Source organism: Cynocephalus volans, chromosome 5, assembly GCF_027409185.1.
Source record: "Cynocephalus volans isolate mCynVol1 chromosome 5, mCynVol1.pri, whole genome shotgun sequence".
Taxonomy (NCBI): Eukaryota; Metazoa; Chordata; class Mammalia; order Dermoptera; family Cynocephalidae; genus Cynocephalus; species Cynocephalus volans.
Genome location: NC_084464.1, coordinates 41,851,718 through 41,867,773, shown reverse-complemented (window position 1 = coordinate 41,867,773; position 16,056 = coordinate 41,851,718). Strand labels below are relative to the sequence as shown.

At 39.2% G+C, this 16,056-nt stretch overlaps 1 protein-coding gene across 1 annotated transcript; it reads right to left on the bottom strand.

The window, feature by feature from the left end:
* Window positions 1–3,554: 3,554 nt before the first annotated feature.
* LOC134378979 (olfactory receptor 6N2-like) lies at window positions 3,555–4,514 on the bottom strand. The gene has a single exon (XM_063098255.1). The coding sequence runs from the start codon at window positions 4,512–4,514 to the stop codon at window positions 3,555–3,557; it is 960 nt and encodes a 319-aa protein (XP_062954325.1).
* Between the last annotated feature and the right edge of the window lie 11,542 nt (window positions 4,515–16,056).

Genomic DNA, 16,056 nt, shown 5'->3' with positions numbered 1-16,056 from the left:
TAGAATCTATTGTTTCAGGGTAGAACATAGGTAGTACTGCAGGGGCTGGAGAAATGAACTCAGTCCTGAAATGTTCTGGAGATAACAAATTGTTACAAACTCATTCTCCTATGAACTAAAGCTGGTAGCTGGTAGTTGAGTCCAAAATGTCCCAGGCCAACTGTTTAACAGGGAGTTTTCTGAATTAGTTTCTTAATAGAATATAATGTTTACTAAAATTTAAGTAATAGCAATGTGCTAATCTGAAGCTTACAGATATGTTATTAAAACTCAACAGTAATTGCAGCGATTGCAACATAGACAAAAGATTTTTTGTGGGGTAGGGAGGAGTATTTTGTTACTGACACTATTTAGAACTGTCAATGCATGAATATAATAAAAAGCAGACTAACTTTATTTGATTTTATTATTGTTTTAAAATTGTCTACAGGAGAAGTACTCTTATTGCCTGCACCTGGGAAAACTGACCCCATGGCCTGACCCTTGGTACTCCACTGGTACACGTTGTGTTCTTACATTATTATTTAATGAAAATCCTGTGTATTTAAAAAATAAATTCATGAAAAAATGGTGACAGTATCAGAAATGTAAACCGTTATTTCTAGGAAGGCACAGGAGGCAACCAGACAGCATGTGCAGCAATAGCTGAATTTTAGACAAGTTATTCTTCTGAACTGTACCTAAATGGGTGTCTACCTGGTTAAACCGTAAAATTGTTTAAACTTTGAACAAATTATAAAACCAGTTTGATTTTGCCTAGGTGTCATAATTCAAAAAGATCTTGTATTTTTAAAATAAATATACAATTTCTTATTTTATGTAGATATATCAAATTTCTTTAAAGCATGTAAAAATTATTTAAAAAAGTGAATTAAATAAATATTTCATTTTAGCTTTATTTGTTTTATATTGTAATTAAGTTGAAACGTCAAAAGTAAGAAAGCGTGATGAAAACTATGTATTTTAGTTTATTTGCATTAATGAATATAGTGGAATACAAAAGCTACAGTGTTTTTAGTGCAGAAAAATCCTTGTGAATAGAAATATAAAGCCAGGCAAATTGAAAGAGCATCTCAGGTCTGTTTACTCTGAATCAAAACAGTGTTTGGGTATATCTGTTTTTGTTTGTTTGTTTGATTTTTAACGTGAGAGAGAACTCAACTTGAAAAAGCTAGGATGCCTACAGTTGTGGATTTGCTGATTCACTGAACGCCCCCCCCGCCCCTTTTTTTTTTCGTGCAGACAGATTGCTTCCAGAAAGCCAAACAAAAGAAGGCTGAGTTGGAGAAGCTTTAGTGCAGCCAGGAGCCGTGGAAATGGGGCAGGTGGTTTGTGGACAGGAACTGAAGAAAAACTGGAAGCAATTCCTTTGTTAAAGATGAAATTTATTCTTTGCGACTGGCTGGTTAGCTCAGCTGGTTAGAGTGCCGTGTTGATAGCACCGGCCAGATGCCCGCCCCTCCCCCACTCCCCCACCAAATGGAAATTTAGTCTGGAGTAGTTGATATTTCTTTAAACATTTTAAAGTAGATCATCAAGGAACAGCTGCCATGCCATTTCTCTTCAGTGTGGATTGGGTGAAACTGCACACATCTCTCAATATTCCAGCTCTTTTTTTCTGTTCACCCTGCTCATGCTGATGCTAACAGAGAATTTTTATTTTATGAGTTTTCTTTGGAAACTATGAAGGTCATTGAGGTTTTGGAAATGGTAAGTTTTTTTTTTTTTTCTTTCCTAAACAGAACTTTTGAAAGAAAAGCTCCACACTGCAAAGATGAAGCTTCCGTGATGTTTAGCAATGCATCTGGTTTTGATAACTTAGTGATAAAAGAGGCTCCCACACTCTTGTCGTTCCTTGCCCTTTACGCCAGCATGCTCTGGCCTTGCAGACATTTCCACCAGCTCTGAAAGTCAACAGCCATAATAGTCATCAGAAGTTACCAGAAGCAGGGCTGTGCATCATTGAACAAAAAAAGATTTTGTCAAGAAATAGGGGTATAAAATGAAGTGCTTGTCTATTGTGTAGAATTTTTCTGGCTTTCAGGAGAAGTCTAATTTTTTTAAAATGAAAGTTTCATGTTTGGAGCACTTTGGAATAAAGGTTTTTATGTAGACTGGGCTTATCTGGTAGACATTTTAACCATAGAAATGAAAAAATCTTTATTTCTTTATTTTTTAAAATTTTCAAATTGTTTAATCATTTTCTTTTTGATTGAAATGACTGTATGCAACTCCTAACCAAGACGTTCAAATTATAATCTCATAACATTCTTTTTTCAGCTGTATTAAGATATAATTGACAAATAAAATTGTCTATTTATGGTATACAATATGTGTTTTGATATATGTATACATTGTGAAATGATTGAATCGAGTGAATTAATGTATCTTTCACTTCACATACTTTTATTTGTTGATAAGAACGTTTAAGATCTACTTTCTTAGCACTTTCCAAGTATACAATACGTTATTATTAACTATAGTCACCATGCTATACAACAGATCTTCAGAACGTATTCATCCTGCCTAAATGAAACTTTATACCCTTTGACCAACATCTCTCCATTTCTGCCCACCTACCCCCTGTGCCTGCCAACCACCATTCTACTCTCTTATTCTATGACTTTGACTTTGACTTATGTAGATTCCACATACAATTGTAATTACACAGTATTTGTCTGTGTCTATTTCACTTAGCATAATTCCTCCAGGTTCATTCATGTTGTTGCAAATGTCAGGATTTCCTTTTTAAGGCTGAATAGCATTCCATGGTGCATATGTACCACATTTCCTTTATCCATTCATCCACTGATGGATACTTCGGTTGATTCCATATCTTGGATATTGTGAATAGTTGAAAGTCCTGCAGTCACCATTATGGATGCTACTGAAAGTGTAAAAGTTTCCTTGATTAAGCTGGAGGATGTTCCCTTCTATATCATGCAGTTCTGCATTATTTTACTTCTTTGTAACAAGCATCTTTTGTCTTTATAATAAGAAAAAAAGTGCTTTTTTTTAAAAAAAGTATTTTGGCAGAAGTCTGATCTTTGTAAATATACTAGATAGAGACTAAAATAATGAAATAAGCCAATACTTGTTCATTGCTTTACATGTTATTAGATCCATTAAACATCAGAACTGTCCTCTGATGGAAGTAAAACGATTTTATTGTTCTTTGGTTACTTCCCTAGAACTTTCACTGTCTTAGTGTCTTGCTTAACTGATACTAGCAAGTGGGAGAGTATCCAGTCCAGATGCAGGGACTACAAAACCTGTGCCATTTCCCTACACTAATAGTAACATGAGATTATTCATTTCTTTTCCCTCAGAAAAAGCTGAACAATTGAAGAACAGGCAGCATATAGACACACTGAGTAGCAAGAGAAGCAATTCTTTCACATAAAATGTGCTACAAATAACCCATAAAAATAAAATAAATAAGCTCAATGCTTGAAAAGCTACATAGCACAGGAAAAAGAAAACTATTAAGGATGATTTTATGTTGAACAGTCCTCCAGATTTCTTGCTTTCATCCAGCTCCTCATGTGGCACCATCACCGCGTCTCCTTGCTTGGGTAGCAGACCCTTTGGATCCGGAACACCAACACCTTCAGAGCTTCCTTGACGTCCTTGTTGTGGAGTGTATAAATAAGAGGATTGAGAAGTGGGGTGATGACTGAGTAGAAGATGGCCACAATCTTGTTAATGTTTGACTCATATTTTACTGCTGGGCGGACATACATGAATATGAGAGTGCCGAAGTAGATGGTTACCACAGATAGGTGGGCTGTGCAGGTGGAAAAGGCCTTGCGCTGGGCAGCAGCTGAGGACATGGCGAGAACTGTGGCCAGGATTTGGGCATAGGAAGCCGTGGTAAAGAACAGGGCTCCTAGGATAATGACAGTGCTAAAGGCATAGCCCACAACTTGGATGGCATACGTGTCCGTGCAGGAGAGACGGAAAATCTGATCAGCATCACAGAAGAAGTGGTTGATACGGTTGGGGGTGAAGAAGGAGATTTGTGTGAGGAGGAATGAGGGGAACATGGGGCAGAGGAATCCCACAGACCAGCGGACCCCAGCCAGAGTCCCACAAGTTTGGGGACTGAGCAACAGTGGGTAGTGGAGTGGGCGACAAACAGCAGCATAGCGGTCAAAGGCCATGGTGGTGAGGATGAAGAGCTCGGTGGCAGCCAAGGAGAAGAAGAAGTAATACTGGGTGATGCAGCTGGGAACTGAGATGACCCCTGGGGAACTCAGAAAATTGGCCAGCATCTTGGGCACAGTGACTGTGGTGTACCAGAGCTCTACCAAGGAGAGATTGCTGACGAAGAAGTACATGGGAGTGTGGAGGCGCCTGTCCAGGACCACCACAAGCACGATGAGGGCATTGCCCACCAGGGACAAGAGGTAGACCAGAAGGAAGAGGGAGAAGAAGAGAAGCTGGAGATGTGGGGAGCTGGAAAACTTCAGGAAGACAAATTCAGTGACCAATGTGCGGTTGACTCTCTCCATTTGGCCTGGTGGATCAGCTGAAAAAGGAGAGGAGTGGGGTATATGAAGATCTTAAGATGTCCTCAGTTACGTGTTTACCTTCTAATCTCTGTCCCACTGTTTGACATGCACACACTCCCAATCTCTCACTGTTCCCTTTAATTCACTCCTTGGCTGCCTCTCAGCTTTTCCAAAGCAGAGAGTACTCTACTTTTTTAAAAGTAGGATACTGACTATTCAAGGCCGTCTCTCTTCCCTCATTGAAATAGGTTCTGAAATGCCGTATTTCCCGGGAATTTTCTTCCAATTGATTAGAGGAGAGAACTGCATCAATGGCTCTAGCTAGACTGAGCGTGTAACATACCTGCCGCCATGTATAGGTTGAACCATATGTTGATATAAACTTTTTTCACACACAAAGATAGCAATTTCATATGATTAAATCTAATATCTCGAAGGACTGCTTAGTATATACCCTTGAGCTCTCTCTAGCCCTAAGATTCTTTAACTGTCAGGTTTGCAGAAGGTATGGAATGTTAATGTTAATGTTAAAACATTAATTAATTAACGTTTTTCTTTCTGTCCTGTACACATGCCTCTGAGTCAGTAGCTCTGTCTTATAACATCAGGTCTCAGAAGGTAGGGATGCAGTGAGAGTGAGTTTCCCTTGTACAGGTTTCAGTATAGGAACTTCAGGGAGAGTTTTGGATTCTGGATATCACAGGCAGAGCAGGGGAGATCTTGCTTGAAGGAAGGTAAAGAGGGGAATGCATTTTAGAGTGAAAGGGTGAATTCAGTCTGGAATTTCCAGGTGGCAATTTCGGGATGGGTTAAGATTGTTGAAGGGAGAACAGCTGTTATTGATTTAAACCAAAGTGACAAAAAAGCAAACCTCAGAGGAAACTTAGTCTTGCAGGGTTAAAGTTAAGATTGGGATAAACGAAGATGTTAGTGTTGACATTATCAAGACATGAGTTTTACATAGATTTCCAATTTTTAAAGGATTCTTCCTTTGAAATGCCTCTAAAAATGGAAATATCAAAAATATTCTTCGCTAGGAGTTAGGCTAATACGCTATACATCTAAACACATGGGAAATTGTTCTAGCCCAATGTAAAGTGAAGAAATGATATGATACAAAACCTAACAACCAATATGATCTGGTATATATTCCTAAGGCGTCATATTACCAGTGACTTTGAATGTGAATTTCTCTTTCCAAATATCTTACGATAAACACATTTTCAATCCGATAAGATATTGTTTTATTTTACTGGTAAAATTATTTTATTTTGGTGTCAAAAATATATTGTTAGTTGAGAACAACTAGAAAAATGGACAAGTGTTAAGAAGAAAATAAGGATCATCTGAAATTTTTCTATTCAGCAATAGACATCACTCATATTTTGGGGTGTTTATTTACAGGCTATTTATTTTCATGCATGCGTGTTCGTACACACACACACACACACGCGCACACGCACACGCACACACACACACACATACGCACACGCACACAGTACATTAATCATTCATCCTTTACATTCCATTCTCCCATTTCCATCCTGGTCCGGTCCCTTAGCCTCATCTCCTTGGCTCCTGGTGCCACCGCCCATCAAGTTACCCAGGCTACAAATATGGATTCATGTTTAATGACTCCTTCCGCCCTCTCCTTCCCTACCCCTGTCTCAATCTTTTGAAAAATTTTGCTGATTTTATCTCGAAAATTTTTCTCAATTTGGTCTTTTTTCTATGCTCCTATTGACACAGTTTTAAATGAAATCATCTTTTACCTTGATTAGTGCAACTGCTCCCTGGAACTAATCAGTTTCATTTATACAGTTAACAGAGTCTTCCAATTTTTTCACATTATTTCTATGCTTCAGTTTTTCTATTGATTACTGAAAAATGACAGTTATTGCAATTTCCGGAATTTTAAGTTAATATACATTACACCTGTATTATCTAATCTTCGCAAAAGCCCTGAAAGGCAGGTATTATTACTTCATGACACAGAAGAAGAATTGAGACTCAGAATATTTAGTAAGAAGTGAAAACATGACTTAAACCCTGATCTTTGCAGTTTTGAGGGCTCCAGTGTTTCTATATACAAAGCTCCTTAGAAGTGCATGTAAGACCCTTCACAACCTGGATCCCACCTTCCTTTTCAGTCTCATGCATCCCCACCCCCCATCCAGCTTTGGTCACCTGGCCATTAGAGCTCCTCACAGTTCTCATTTTATTCCTCTATGCCTTTGCAAATGCTGCACCCTCTCCTACCTAAAAACTCCTTTTCATCCATGAAGACTCATGTTAAATTTTACCTCCTCTGTGAAACCTTTCTTTGTTTCTCACCGTTGAATCCTTCATCCTTGGTGCTTCCCTCTAGTATTCTGTCTATTTCATATTTATGGCATTTGTCACAATGCTTCATGATATATTTATGCGTGTATTTTTATTCTTAGGTTTGAGCTTCCTGAAGTCATGCTTGTATTCTCAAAGCCTAGGGTACCGCCTGGAAGACAGAGCAGTAAAACTGAATGGCAAATGAAGGAATTAGTGTATCGTAATCAAAGTGGCTTCCTAATTGTATCCAGCTTCTATTTTTACCAAAGTGTGCTGAATTCCCTGCTATCGGATCTTCCTGGACACACCTTTCATTTCATCGTTCCTCTGTTAGATGCACAATGACCCCCTGTAACATATTATATATCAAGTCTGCATTTCTTTGCAGAGCCTCCAAAATCAGTCCCCACACCATCTGGCTATAAAAATGTAGTTTTAGGTTTGCCAGTGCGATTTTTCCTGTTTTCCCCAAACTCATTCTAAATTCACACTTTCTGAGGGGACCTTCCTTTCTCAGCAGGGGCTGCTGTGAAGTGTTACACTAGTAGAAACAGAACCACTGCTGCACCCTCCAGTCTCAGATCATTTAAGAGGAGAGCTGGGATGAAGGAGTGAGTCATGTTTATGGGGAAGGCAGGGTTCACGAAGACAGGCCATCCCTACTTCTGGCCTTCCAATGGGGTAAGAAGGTGTGTTTTCAAATTTTTTTCTTCCCTGAAGTCAAAGGAAAGAGGGGTACGTACAGAGAGAGAGAGGGACCGATTTCTGGATTTTTGGCTGGATGTCCACCCAGCCATTGGGCTTGCTGACCAGCAGTGTGCTAACGGAGAAGGAGCCTCAAGAGAGATGATGTGGAGGGGCCTTTGGGGTAGAAGAGACAGGACCTGCTTCCTTGAACTACTGCTTCCCGAGGGGTATGGACGATGGATACCACCCATGGATATGGACCCCAGAGTTAGGGTCATGAAGGTAGATGGTATTAGGGGCAATACTGGATCACAGGACGAACAGTCATGGGTATCAGGAATTTAGTGCGAGGTCACTAGCTGGGAGGCAACTGGACGATGAAGCTGGGTGGGTGGTAAAGTTGTAGGGGAGCTGATCACCACTTATCTAAATTAATCACACAAAGAGCTAGAGAAGAAGCTTCCACCAACCAAGAGGAGAATGCAACCTTGCCAGTATGTTGCTCCTCTCCCTCCTCGCCTCCCCACCACCAGAAGGGGTGGGAGCAGGGAAGATGAGGTGTAATGAGGGACAGAGCGGGCTCTTGCCATGCTGCTAGATGAAATATAGTGCCGGCTGATGGCTGGGGTCATAGAAAAAAAGCTTTGAAGTGAAAATATGATTGAGACTCAAAAATAGACAGGCCTGTTTGTGCAAAATTATGCCTCAATGAAAACGGAAAAAGACCCCAAACAGTCTTAATAACCAGAGGAACACTTTTAAAAACTAAAATTGACTGACAAATTAGGGAATCTGACTGAGGATCATTAGGGAAGTCTGTAGTGGGTTGGAAATCATGATTCTCATTTGATTTTAGAATAAGGTTTTTAGGTAAATGCATGTATGGGGCAAAAGCCCTCGGACAGGGGGCCACAGCCCATAGGTAGTGTGGCCAAAGCCCATCTAATCAACTCTTAATCACTGGTTAGGTACGGGACTATATATTTTAATTATTTTAGAGATGACAGGTAGTTGTCATACTGGTTCTGTTAAGAGATTTTAAGAATTGCTAAAGGGAAAGTTGTGGAAAAGATGTTTGCTAGGGGCAAGCTGTCTGTTGGGAAAAACTTTAGAGATAATGGTATTTAGATTTTATCATAAGAGTTTAACTTTTGTTTAAGGAGAGGTCATACTTTAGATAATGAACCAGTTTGACCAATTTAGCTCTTTACTAGTTGTATTTTGGAATGTCGCTTTAATTTACTGATGTTACTAGTTTCCAAGTATAGCTTAGTATACTAAGCTATCTTAGCCATGGACAACTTTTGTAACACTGCCCATGTCCTTGTGTCCTACTTTACTGATTGAAGCCACCGATTTTTCCTGTAAAACTTCCTTGTCTTGTCTATAAAAAGAAAGGCTGATTTTGGATCGGGGATGCTCCCCTGATGGTTGGCAGTCCCTCCAGGCCTCACTGATTGTATTTTGAGTGAATTCTTTCTCTCTCTTTTCTCCATCTCGGTCACATAGAGGAAAATGTAACAGAAGTCAGCTATCTACTGGAAACGGAGGGAGTCGACAGGACATAGTTTATGCCAGTCATCGCAAGAATAAAACCGTTTCGCATTTACACCCTATACATTGACACTGCTCTGTAAACTGTATATATCATTAATTTCTGATGCACATTTAACATTCAGGGAATCTGGCGTTTGAGAGTCAGTTTTCCTTATTCTACAGTGAACCTCCAGGCTCCTTCCTGCCTCAGTGCCTTTGTTCATACTGAGCATCGTCCTCGGTGTTTTGTAAAATAGCAACCATCTGTCTCGATTCACTTATGAAAGCTTAGACAACTGTTCTAGTCCACTGATCTTTACATTCCTGAATTTCTATTGTTCAGAGAGGGCCGTGCAGTTAGTCAGAATGGAAACTGGACCTGGATATTCTGGTCTAATAACCTCATCTGTGATAAGTGTCATGAAGCCCAGAGAGGAGGTGGCTTGTTGAGGGTCACCCAGGTGATGTGCGATGTGAGAACTGGAGCCCTCTAGACTTCAGGTACCCAGGTCTACCTTCTGGCTTGCATTTGCAATTGTGCCTTTAATTTTCTCGTGAATAACTGTCTTTCCTGTGGGATTGTAAATTCAGCATCCCTGTCTCATAAGACCTTATATCCCTTTCCACGTCTATGTTCTCAGCATGCTGCAAGACTCAGGAAGGCAGGAATGGATTTGCATCTGACATTTCTATTTTTCTCCTATTTGTACTTCTTTGCTCCCCGTGTCAAGTTGCAAACTTTTATGATACTGCTGGAGTGAGTGACATAGCCATGGAATGGATAAAGCCAGGTAGTTTGCTGGTGAAGAAACCAAAAGAGCTCTATTCACTGAGCTAGCTCACATGAAGACCTCTGTGGATGGAGAGGAAATGTGAGAAGTTACATTGTCCCTTTCTCTCCCACCTTGTCTGAATAAATGAAAAACCTTGTCACTAATATGACAGACATGAAAATGTGCACTGAGGTTTTTTTTTTTTTGCACTGAGATTTATACTGACTCTTCTTTATCAACATTACCTGCGTCTAATATCATTTCATTCAGCTATTCAGCTATTACTTCGGGGCATTTGCACAACTTTCTAGATGTACTCAGTTGACCAGCTTTCTGGCATTCTCTTTTTCACAAACAACCACCACATCTGTTCTCAGCTGTGTAGGAATCTGAACAGCAGAGCTGATTGTGGTGTATTTATATTTTCTATTTGAACCTTGGGATTAGTGTTATAAAATATTATTTTTACTTTTTTCCTGTATTTTATTTTCAGGATGGGAGTAAGTGAGAATGTGGCAGGGAGAGTAAACCAGCCTCTCCATTATTACTTTTGCTGGTGAATAAGTCTTGGTTCCTTTGCCCTACCTTGTCTATTCTCCAACAGGAGGTTGTGCTTATAGTTGCTTGATCCCTAATGTTTATGCCTAGAATCTGAGCTAGTAATTAAGAAATTGCATTTACCATCTCTCTACCTTAGAAAATTCACTTAATTCTCTGAGTCAAGTTTTCCTCAATTTGGGGTAATCATCTCAGGCCCTTACTATAAGGACTCTTGAGAAGTGTCTAAGTAATATAAATACTTTCATTTATTTATTTTTTAAACCAGTAAATATATAATTTTACCAAAATAAACTTTACGATGTCACTTGGAGAGTGATTGGTTGTGTCACTTCCCTTTGTGAAGCTGGACAAAGTCAAAGGAGATATACATGAAAACAGCTAATCTTTACAAATACAAGGTGGAGATCAAACTGCGCTGGTGATCAGCTGTCTGTGCAGAGCCATTTGACTAAAATTTAGAGATGAATGGCTCCACGTGCTTCCACATTCCCCATCTCTCTCCCCCACTTCATGAAGGATTTTTTTCTCGTCCATCAGTACCCATTTATTCTATGATTCTTGATAGGGAGGGAAACATTGGAAACCATTCTTCTGTTGGGTGAAGATCCAGATTACCTTTGGAGCCCTTACTCTGACTTTCCTGAGTTCCAGTTCTTTCTCTGTCTTTCTCTTTTTCTAAAATAGGAATGACATGACGCTATTCTGGGCTATAAGAAGGAAAATCTGGCTTACCATCATTCATTACACTCCACCTTTCCATTTCTAATCTGTTTTGTATGATCAAAGACCCTGACCCCTGCAGGCTTTAGGCAGCAGGGCAGGAGTGGGGAACACTCACCAGTGATGGGAAAGCGGACTGGAATGACGCATCGGTTGGCTCTGTGGGACCAAAGACAGGGCACAGCTTTTGTCTTAGGATAAATAGTAAGAAAGACCAACTGAGGAAGAAGGTTCCAGAGGGAAGCTCCCTTTGTTCTCTCAGAACCATATCCTGCCTAGGGTATCAAAAGCTCCCACAGACGATGAATTCTTCAAAATCTTCCTCCAGTTTATTTTTCATTTCTCGAGCCTTCAGGCTGTGGGATGGTTGCCCTGGGAAGGGAGAGTATGTGAGTCTCTTCTGCTCAGGGGAACTGTCCCCCAAGACCCGGGCACACACAGGTGACTCACAGAGATGATTGGTATCAGGAGCACAGCAGCCACACGATTCCCTCAGGGTCAGAGCCCTGCCAGGGTGGACGGCTCCCTGAAGAGGGTCTGCATCTGCTTGTGTGTGTGGCGGGGAGCCAGCCGGTGGGGGCCACGTTTACTCTCCTGAGCTCTGAAATGTCAGCCCTGAGGCTATGGGCCCTAGAAGTCTTTTAGATGGCGTATTCTTCAACCCACAGTCACTGAGCAACACCGCTCCTCCCACAAGGTCCCGTACTCCTCAGGATCTCCCATTACAATCAGTAACAGCCTTTATTAATGGGAAGTGTGTCTAATACACACATCTTTTGGTGTTATTGAACACAAACATTTCCTTTTGGGCTTTAAGAAAAGCCTTCATTTGTGGGGGTAAGAGAGTTAGGGAAGGAATGGAAAAGGTAGCAGCAATTTTCCTGAGTTCACTAATGAGGGCTCGAGGAAATCCTTCCTGTACAGAGTCTGTGACAGGAACGGAAGAGCCCCATCGAGTCTGAAGAGTGATCATTACAGTGTGTTATACATATTTTTCTTTTCTTTTCTATTAGTTTTTTAAATTTAAAAAATGTTTTATTGTATTTTAAATGTTGTATTTTTTCTCTGAAGATAATATTTTTAATGCACTAACTACAAGGCTGCTTCACAGCCAATGCTTTCTGAAATCAAAAAATTATCAAAAGCTCCTCTGATGCACCCTCCTCCTTCTCTTTCTCTTTTTTGTGTTTCTTTTTTTTTTAAAAAATTTTATTTTATTTTGTCAATATGCAATGTGGTTGATTATTGTGGCTCATTACTGAAACCTCCCTCCCTCCTACCTCTACCCCCTCCCTCCCAACAAGTTCATATCTGTTCACTTGTCTATCAACTTCAAGAAATTGTAATTGTTGTGTCTTCTTCTCTCCCCCCAGTTTATTTGTGTATTTATTTATTTATTTTTAGCTGCCACAAATAAGTGGGAACATGTGATATTTCTCTTTCTGTGCCTGACTTGTTTCACTTAATATAATTCTCTCTAGGTCCATCCATGTTGTTGCAAATGGCAGTATTTCATTCATTTTTATAGCAGAGTAGTATTCCATTGTGTAGATGTACCACATTTTCCATATCCACTCATCTGATGATGGACATTTGGGCTGGTTCCAACTCTTGGCTATTGTAAAGAGTGCTGCGATGAACATTGGGGAACAGGTATACCTTCGACTTGATGATTTCCATTCCTCTGGGTATATTCCCAACAGTGGGATAGCTAGGTCGTATGGTAGATCTATCTGCAATTGTTTGAGGAACCTCCATACCGTTTTCCATAGAGGCTGCAACATTTGGAAGTCTCACCAACAATGTATGAGAGTTCCTTTTTCTCCACAACCTCACCAGCATTTATCGTTCAGAGTCTTTTGGATTTTAGCCATCCTAACTGGGGTTAGATGGTATCTCAATGTGGTTTTGATTTGCATTTCCCAGATGCTGAGTGATGTTGAGCATTTTTTCATATGTCTGTTGGCCATTTGTATATCTTCCTTAGAGAAATGCCTACTTAGCTCCTTTGCCCATTTTTTAATTGGGTTACTTTTTTTTTGTTGTAAAGTTGTTTGAGTTCCTTGTATATTCTGGGTATTAATCATTTGTCAGATGTACATTTTGCAAATATTTTCTCCCACTCTTTTGGTTGTCTTTTAACTCTGTTAATTGTTTTTTTTTTACTGTGTAGAAGCTGTTTAGTTTGACATAATCCCATTTGTTTATTTTTTGTTTGGTTGCCCGTGCTTTTGGGGTCATATTCATGAAGTCTGTGCCCAGTCCTACTTCCTGAAGTGTTTCTCCTATGTTTTCTAAGAAGTTTTATTGTTTCAGGGTGTATATTTAATTCTTTAATTCATTTTGAGTTGATTTTAGTATATGGTGAGAGGTATGGGTCTAGTTTCATTCTCCTGCATATGGATATCCAGTTATCCCAGCACCATTTGCTGAAGAGGCAGTCTCTTCCCCAGTGTATAGGCTTGGTGCCTTTGTCAAAGATCAGATGGTTATAGGTGTGTGGGTTGATTTCTGGATTCCCTATTCTATTCCACTGATGAGTGTGTCAGTTTTTATGCCAGTACCATGCTGTTTTGGTTATTATAGCTTTGTAGTATAGTTTAAAGTCAGTTAGTGTTGTGCCTCCAGCTTTATTTTTTTTGGCTCAGAATTGTTTTGGCTATGCATGTTCTTTTGTTATTCCATATAAATGTCTGGATAGTTTTTTCCATTTCTGAGAAAAATGTCATTGGAATTTTGATGGGGATTGCATTGAATTTGTATATCACTTTGGGTAGTATGGACATTTTCACAATGTTGATTCTTCCAATCCAAGAGCATGGGATATCTTTCCATCTTCTTCTGTCCTCTTTAATTTCTCTTAGCAGTGGTTTGTAGTTCTCATTATAGAGATTTTTCACATCCTTTTAACTTATTGCATCCTAGGAACTGAAGATATAGCAGAGAGAGCACTGAACAAGGCCAGGGTTTTAATCCTGGTTGTATGACTGACCCTATATAAGTTACTCTATAACTTTGTATACTTTGCTTTGGTTTGTGAGACTCAGATTTTTCATTACTAAAATGGAAATATGACTGATTCTCATTATTCGCTACAGTTATGTTCTATAAAGTCAACTTGAAGACTAAAGTAACCAATACTGAATCCCCCCCCCCCCACGTGCTCTAGGGGAAATGCAAGGTTAAATTCCTGTGAGTCTCTGGTCACATTTTTGTCAACTGATCAATAAATAACCTTATTGTGTTTTTCCAGTTAAAGATATTTTATTTGATATAAATTGTTGATTCATGAACATCAAACTCATAGTCAACAGTTCTATAACTCATGCCTGAACAAAGCTTATCTAACACACACACTTTTTTTTGCAAGGCCTATCACAGCCTTTTTGCACTTAGGAACACTGGACAGAACTTCTGCACTACACTTGGGGCCATTTTAAACAGTGAAATCAGCAACAAAAAAACCATAAAATGTGAAGAATGTGACACTAAATATAGCATGAAAAGAACACTTGTTTATAGTACGAGTGCCTAAACAAGAGGGCAGATCGTTTCCTTGTTCAACCTCAGGTGGGGATTACGGCACAGCCCAACTCATATTTTTTGCCACTCTGCTCATGAGCATGTCCACAAATGACTGGGCAAGTACAGTGCTGTGAGTATTGGTTTAGAAGTTACCAATAAATTTTAGGGAGTAGGCAAATTTGCAAATACTGAATTTACTAATAATGAAGATTAACTATATTGCTAGTCATGTCTACCGTTGGAATCTTTGGAGTTTTCTTTCAACTTGACATTGTTTAATTTATTGTCAGAAGGCTAGAAATTGTGACACAAGTGGACATTTTTATTTATTCATTCTCCCACTCATGCATTTCTATGCATTTTCACTAGTGATATATGCAACAGCTACAGAAACAAGGATGAATAGGATATGCTACCTGCCCTTGATATTAGTTATTTCTAGTTTGTAATCTAGTGAAGAAGAAAGCTAAATGGCAGGACTATGTAAACCTTTGACAGAAACCACAATGAGCTATGATTTATATTAGTAAAATCCTGCTGGATGAAAGTGGATTGCTAATATGCAAGAAGCTTTTTTATGAGATAAAACAACATTTTGAGTTAGGTCCATGAGGTACCGTTATTAAAGACTCCTTGGATGCAGGTTGCTGAAGATGCCAGGGTAGGGTTTGGGGAACTAATAATCAGGTAATATCATTGGGCTATGGCTTGTGAAATATCCTAGCAAGATAGGGGACCCATGGGAATGTGTGCTTTCTTTTTAAGTAGAATTATTGCTAAAAAGTGGGATATACATGTGACCAAATCACAATGATAAACTACTGTTTTATTTCAATGGTTGCAATTAAGATGTATCACATTTATGATTTAAATATTAAATTTTAAAAAGTAGGCGGTTCATAGACCAATGTCCCTGGTAAACACAGATGCAAAAACTCTCAACGAAACATTAGCCTACCAAATTCAACAGCGTGTTGAAAGGATCATTCACCATGATAAAATGGGATTTATGTTGGGGCTACAAGGATGGTTTGACATACACAAATCCATAAATGTGATACACCACATTAACAATGAAGAGCAAAAACCATATGATTTTCTCAATATATGCAGAAAAAGCATTTGACAAAATTCAGCATCTTTTTATGATAAAAACACTCAACAAATTAGATATAGAATGTATCTCAACAAAACAAAGACCATATATCACAAGCTCACAGCTAACATCAAATTCAATAGTGAAAAATTGAATGCTTTTTCTCTGAGATGAGGAACAAGACAAGGATGCCCACTCTCACCACTTCTATTAACATAGAGCAAATAGGCAAGAAAAAATAATAAAAGTCACTTGTTAATTAGCTAGATTTAGCCATTCCATAATGTGTGTGTACTTCCAAACATCATGCTGTGCACAA

Coding starts and splice junctions, on each gene's coding strand:
- LOC134378979 (XM_063098255.1), bottom strand. CDS start 4,514: ATGGAGAGAGTCAACCGCACATTGGTCACTGAATTTGTCTTCCTGAAG.